The sequence below is a fragment of the Brachyistius frenatus genome, unplaced genomic scaffold (genome assembly GCF_029030835.1).
Source record: "Brachyistius frenatus isolate BFR_SWC_R1_liver_20210118 unplaced genomic scaffold, ASM2903083v1 Contig_350, whole genome shotgun sequence".
Taxonomy (NCBI): domain Eukaryota; kingdom Metazoa; phylum Chordata; class Actinopteri; family Embiotocidae; genus Brachyistius; species Brachyistius frenatus.
Window position 1 is genome coordinate 23966 of NW_027210949.1, and position 6753 is coordinate 30718.

Consider the following 6753-nt stretch of genomic DNA (forward strand, 5'->3'; position numbering starts at 1 on the left):
GTTTTATTCATAGATGCTAAACATCTAAAAGTCAGACTAAACTGAAGGAAAGAGAAAATAAAAAGATAAAGATCCTATAAACTCTCCATATTAACTTAATATTAAACATAATATTAATCCCTCTTCTCTCTAATCCCAATGTAATGTGATTTAATAAACATGAACTCACAAATGATCTTTTCATCATCATAGATATAGTTTTTTTTTTAATTGTTTTGTTTGTTTAGTTTTTACATACATAGTGAGACAGTGTGGAAAGAAGACTATAAAGTTATAAATTATAATAATAATAAATAAACTATCAGGACCGGTGTTTAATGTGGAATGGAATATTTTAAATACCCTTGTTGTCGAGATATAAATATATATATAAATATATATAATCCCAAAATGTTTTATTGTGATGTCATTGAAACGTAAATGTTCTTTATAAAAACGCGCTCGCGCTCAAAAACAGCAGCGACCGTTGTGTGTTTACGTTCACTTTGAACCTGCCAAGGTAACCGATGTCCCGGCTCACCGTCCAATCAGAGCTCAAGGCCGAATGACCGTCGACCAATCAGGTGCCGGGTAGGCTTTGCGTGACACCCGGTTGCTCCAATCGCGTCGATCGGCCGCGTTCAGTTGGCAACGCGTCTCCGGTCCGAGTCAGTCCGTCACTAGGCCGCCAAAGGAGTCGGAGCTTCGCTTCACCTGCGCTCTCTTGTTAAGAAACGTCTTTTTAAAAAAAAAAAAAAAAAATTTCTGACGAAAATGAGGGAAATCGTTCATCTGCAGGCCGGCCAGTGCGGCAACCAAATCGGAGCAAAGGTCAGAGAATATCTTTTGGTTTAGAAAGAAAAGTCTTTATTTAACTTGAGGGGGGAAAAAAAAAGTTGTTAAATGAACGTTAGCCTACTTTAGCGACGCGGCTAGCACCGCGCGGTTTCGACCGGCCTCGCCGCGGTGAGTCGAGCGAACTAATCTGTCTGATTTGGTTCTGGTTCTGGTTCTGGTTCTCTCTCTCTCTCTCTCTCTCTCTCTCTCTGCGGTTTTAGTTCTGGGAGGTGATAAGCGACGAACACGGCATCGACCCGTCCGGTACATACCACGGGGACAGCGACCTGCAGCTGGAGAGAATCAACGTGTATTACAACGAGGCTTCAGGTTGAACTTTTATTTTTTTATTTTTTATTTTTTATTTTTTTTATTTTTTTTACTCAGCGCGGTTCCGAGCTGACGGTTAGATTACCGAAAACACCGGGTGAGCCCGGTAATTCAATACCTCGCGGAAAACACTGGCAGCACCGTCGCCGTCCAGCAGGGGGCGTGAAGCCATTGGAAGTCGGTCTGAAAGTCACTCCCTAGTTACGGTCGCTCGGTTTCCATGACAACGTGTCCACACAAGCCCAGTTAACGGCATCGGCCAAAACCGACAACGGCGTTGGCTTTACCTTTTATTATTATTATTATTATTATTATTATTATTATTATTAAAAACCCCTAACGTTACGTGGACCGGTGACTTTAAAACTCTGAATTAATAAATAAAACACAGAACGTTAAATTATAAATTATATTATTTATGACTAATACCAGATTAGAAAAAAAAAAAAAACACTTTATAAAAATGGATTAAAAATCGGTATCAAACCGATTTTTCCTGTTTTAATATCTGAACTCTAACTCTGTTATTTCACTCCGCTCGAAAGATGTGAAGTTGTTTTAAATGATAGCAGAGTTAAAAGTGTGGGTCAGTTTTCCTTTTGTTTGGTCAACTGAAATGAAGGAAAGCTGATATTTAAAAGGCTGTTGAAATACAGCCATTTAAATACTTACTACCAAATAGGAGAAAAGCAAGCAGCATCTTGCACAGCGATTGATTTCGTCCCGTTTTGTTGCTGACAGTCGTCTCTACGTTGCTGTGCCTCCTCCACCAGGTGGCAAGTATGTACCTCGGGCGGTGCTGGTGGACCTGGAGCCGGGCACGATGGACTCTGTGAGGTCTGGTCCCTTTGGTCAGATATTCAGACCGGACAACTTTGTCTTTGGTGAGCAGTTACAATGAAATGACCCCAAGTACAGTCACATCCGGTTGTGTTTTGAGTCAGTCATATTCCAGATGGAATAAGAGGTTCTGGCCCAACAGCTGTGAAGGATTTCTGCGTTCTGTGCGTGTAACACAGGCCAAAGCGGAGCCGGTAACAACTGGGCGAAAGGCCACTACACCGAGGGAGCCGAGCTGGTGGACTCGGTTCTGGACGTGGTGAGAAAAGAGGCGGAGAGCTGCGACTGCCTGCAGGGCTTCCAGCTCACGCACTCCCTGGGAGGAGGCACCGGCTCGGGCATGGGCACGCTGCTCATCAGCAAGATCCGAGAGGAGTATCCCGACCGCATCATGAACACCTTCAGCGTGGTGCCGTCCCCCAAGGTTCATACAACGCATCCAGATACTTTCCAGAATTAAATGTTTGGCCCTCCGCCTGCCTCCGCCCATTGTTCTTCCCTCTCGTCCTCCAGGTGTCAGACACTGTGGTGGAGCCGTACAACGCCACCCTCTCCGTGCACCAGCTGGTGGAGAACACGGATGAGACCTACTGCATCGATAACGAGGCCCTGTACGACATCTGCTTCCGCACGCTGAAACTCACCACACCCACCTACGGAGATCTCAACCACCTGGTCTCCGCCACCATGAGCGGCGTCACCACCTGTCTGCGCTTCCCGGGTCAGCTCAACGCTGATTTGAGGAAACTGGCTGTGAACATGGTGCCCTTCCCCCGGCTGCACTTCTTCATGCCGGGCTTCGCCCCGCTGACCAGCCGCGGCAGCCAGCAGTACCGGTAGAGCAGCAGAACTCGGATCTTTAGGAACTCAGACTTCACAAATGTATTTGATTTTCTCTTCAGTTCAATAAATCCCAAATAAAACATTCTTCCTTTCCCAGCGCCCTGACAGTTCCTGAACTCACCCAGCAGATGTTCGACGCCAAGAACATGATGGCGGCCTGCGACCCGCGCCACGGCCGCTACCTCACCGTCGCCGCCATCTTCCGCGGCCGCATGTCCATGAAGGAGGTGGACGAGCAGATGCTGAACGTGCAGAACAAGAACAGCAGCTACTTCGTGGAGTGGATCCCCAACAACGTGAAGACGGCCGTCTGCGACATCCCTCCGCGGGGCCTCAAGATGGCCGCCACCTTCATCGGCAACAGCACGGCCATCCAGGAGCTGTTCAAGCGCATCTCCGAGCAGTTCACCGCCATGTTCCGCCGCAAGGCCTTCCTCCACTGGTGGGTGAAGCGCAGCGGGGCGGAGATTCGCGGCCACACGCGCACATAACGAGTAACCGCTTCACCTTCACTGTTTCAGGTACACGGGCGAAGGCATGGACGAGATGGAGTTCACCGAGGCGGAGAGCAACATGAACGACTTGGTGTCCGAGTACCAGCAGTACCAGGACGCCACCGCCGAAGAGGAGGGGGAGTTTGAGGAGGAGGGCGAAGAGGACCTGGCCTAGACGCCCCACCGCCACCCGTTTGCTACTATGCAACAGTTAGGCCTGAGCAATATGTTTCAAATCAATGTTGCTTTATTGGTAATCGTCTTTGAATAAATGATTCTTACAATAAAGTCGACAGATGTTGTTCAGCCTCGGTAGGAGTGTAAAGGGTTTCTCCAGCCTTAATTTGTGAAATGTTGAATGTTCTGGGTTTTTTCTGCTGGCAGTTCTTCTTCTTCTTCTTCTTCTTCTTCCCTCCTCTTTCGAATATGAATGTTTTTAAGCTGTTCTGAGGGATCACCTGCACACCGCTCCCACGAGAGGAACACATCCGTGCAACTCAAATAGTAACTTAGTGTAGGAGTGTGATCTGAGCCACAGTTGCTCTGTCCGGTTACATCGGGCACTCGTTGATCTTTTTGTCCACTCGGTTTGTTTTGTGAGGTGGCGCAAATCTTTACAATGTAAGTTGTTTGTCTTTTTCACGTTGCAGGTCATTGAAATATATTTGTGATGAAAGCCGTTCACGGCACTCTTGGCTGAATTTGAGACTTGATTCTGTTTGATATGGGATATCGTTTGTAGCAAGAATAACAAAAGTATCATTAAGAAAAGAAACTGAAATGCACTGAAAGTGGAAGCGGCGTTCTGAAGAGTTGTTGGTGTGCTTGTTCTGTCATGTTAGATGAATTAAATAAAGACTTTTTTGACTCGGTGCTATAGTGTGGATCACAACTTCTGTTTCTTGTCTATTTAAAAAAAAGAAAACCGTGTCTGCAGCTTTCTAACTGCAGACGGGTGTATTCACACATTTTCACTTCCTTTATTAGTCTTTTATTTATTTATTTTGTCTTACGGTTATTGAGGAGAAAACTTAGTTGCGTGACTTTTAACTTGGACCTGCGTAAAGCTCGTTTCACACAAACTACAGACGTGCAGAACTTTTAACAAGCAAACGGTTGCATGCGAGTTTACTGTCACGGCTCGTTGCAACACTTTGATGGTGCGGAGCCGCCGCTGAAGTCATTCATAGGAGGGCTTTTTAATACCATGACAGGTCCAACTGTCTGCTGGTGTCGATGACTTTATCCCAAATCAGATCATTTCCCCTTTGACTTATAAAATCACTCCTTTATGCAAAAATTAAAGCTGCTCACCTGACGGTTTTGTCCCTCGGATCAAAGGAAGTCATCCGGCACAACAGATAACATCCGACATCCTTCTCCAGCCACTCTCACATCATCAGCTGCTTTTCTTTAAACCTTATTGACACAAGCTCACAACAAACTCACAACACATTTTGTGTGTTTGTTTGCATGTTTGAATACAAATCTGGAAATTATTGGTCCAGCCTCTGCTAAATGTGAAAGTAGCTGAAGAGGATTATAATTGGACACCCTGCTGATGCTTTTTTTTTTAGATGCCTTCAGATGATAAAATTCAGATTTGCAAACCAAATGACACTAAATGATTATGAACTGCTGGTACTGAATTACAACCAAGCTTTTGTTTTGTAACTCTAACCCTGTAGAACTTGAAAAAACATCTACTTTTGCTCATTGGCCATCTTTAATTGAAGCTTAAAAAAAATGGAACATATTAATAACATATTGACCGTCATTACGGAGAAGCAGAAGCAGTCGACTGCAGCGAAGGGGGAAGAATCCTGAATGTTTGAACGACAGATAACAAAAGGACGTCGCTGTGATCTAAAACGCTTTCCTGTTGTTCGTGTAACCGTGTTCTGCTCTGCGTAGGTTGCGACATTAGCAGGTTATGTGTTAAACACTTCACTTCACCGCACGCAAACACTGTACCTTGCAGACAAACTTCTAATGATGCATTCACTGACAGTAAATTACATTACGTTTGATGAAATACACATTAAAAACAGTATCACCCATATTGTGACTACACAAACAAACGAAAAGAAAAAGCCGAGGTATCCTTGGTCGTGTATCCTTTAAAAGTGCATTAAAGCAGACATTGAACTCCACTTGAGGGGAAGTTTAAGATGATGGGAAGTCAGAAGATTTAGGCTACTGTTGATATTCGTCTTTCTGCACAACTGAAACTTAATTTTTTTTTTTACTGAAAAATTAACCCCCGACATGAATGAATAGTTGGACAAGTTTATAAGTTTATGATGTCACAAACTTATGTTCACGTTGTGTCCGTCAGCCTTTTGTGTGGAAGAAAACAGTGAGAAGAAAAACATGTTGGTATCGATGCGCCCTAAAGACACAGAAATAAAACAGCCTGTTCTTGGTAGAGCTCCAGAGAGAAGATGAAAAACTGTATCGAGATGGTTTTTGGTTCCTAAAACCATAAAAGATTCTTCTTATGGATATCAAAACGGCAAATAAACCACCAGAAAAGTGTCAAACATGGGACAACTAAAATAAAACATGGGTCTTATGAAGAATCACAAACACAAAGCGATTTTGAAAACATCCTCAAACACAGAAACACACAAAGTTGTTTTTTTTTTTGCAATTTTTATGTATTATTTTTATGAATCGATGTTTCAAAACTGCACCAACTGCCATTACACACTCAACGTCTCTTTTCATTTCCATCATGCTTTCGCTATAAATCCAAAGGAATAAGATGGACTATTTTTTTTTTTTTTTTAAATACTTCATGGCACTACAGCACTTTGTGCAAGACAGAAAACATCACACAGTCTTTGGGCCTCTTCTCACTGAACCGTCGTCCAATGGGAGAGATGGTATTTCATTTACACCAGCAGTATGTTGTTCACAGAAATTCACCAACGCGATCTCTTTGTTTGGGCGACGCTAATGGATTCCCATCAGTCTGTGAATATGTTAGGATGGAGTATCTGGGGATAATCTGACGTGTCGTGTTTCTGACTTGTTTCCACTGTAACACAGATTCAATATAAAACATGAGCATGAGACAAAAGTAAAGGCACTTGGGCCCCTGTGATCAAACAGAAACAGCCAAATAGAAGCAAGTAACAATGAAGGCGTCACAAACGCACCCGCTGCCTGATTTTTACAGCAACAAAAAACAAATGCAGTTTCATAAAATCTCAATAAAGAAATAAACCCTTTGCCACAGAGTTTAAGTTATGCTCCTAGTCCTCCAGCTGAACTCTGACCTGCTCATGAACGCAAATTTAAAGTCTTGTTTTAAAAAAGAAAATGCAAAAAAATTGTAGTTAAAATGACAATTAACAATGTTTTGTATGTGTAGGCATTAAAGTTCAAGTGTGCAGACATGTTCGGGTAAATACAGCCTCTCTCC

The 6753-nt window shown here is 43.6% G+C and overlaps 1 protein-coding gene across 1 annotated transcript; it reads left to right on the top strand.

Annotated features, from left to right (window-relative positions):
- Nucleotides 1-639: 639 nt before the first annotated feature.
- LOC138636083 (tubulin beta-4B chain) lies at nucleotides 640-4195 on the top strand. The gene is made up of 7 exons (XM_069723925.1): nucleotides 640-810; nucleotides 1038-1146; nucleotides 1920-2030; nucleotides 2166-2410; nucleotides 2500-2822; nucleotides 2927-3271; nucleotides 3351-4195. The coding sequence occupies exons 1-7, from the start codon at nucleotides 754-756 to the stop codon at nucleotides 3496-3498; spliced, it is 1338 nt and encodes a 445-aa protein (XP_069580026.1). The 5' UTR covers nucleotides 640-753; the 3' UTR covers nucleotides 3499-4195.
- The last annotated feature ends 2558 nt before the right edge of the window (nucleotides 4196-6753 follow it).

What these genes read in the sequence shown, in the direction of transcription:
- LOC138636083 (XM_069723925.1), top strand. Translation starts at nt 754, where the DNA reads ATGAGGGAAATCGTTCATCTGCAGGCCGGCCAGTGCGGCAACCAAATC. An exon ending in ACCGGACAACTTTGTCTTTG is followed by an intron (nt 2,031 to 2,165) that starts GTGAGCAGTTAC and finishes CGTGTAACACAG; the next exon opens with GCCAAAGCGGAGCCGGTAAC. An exon ending in CGCAAGGCCTTCCTCCACTG is followed by an intron (nt 3,272 to 3,350) that starts GTGGGTGAAGCG and finishes TCACTGTTTCAG; the next exon opens with GTACACGGGCGAAGGCATGG.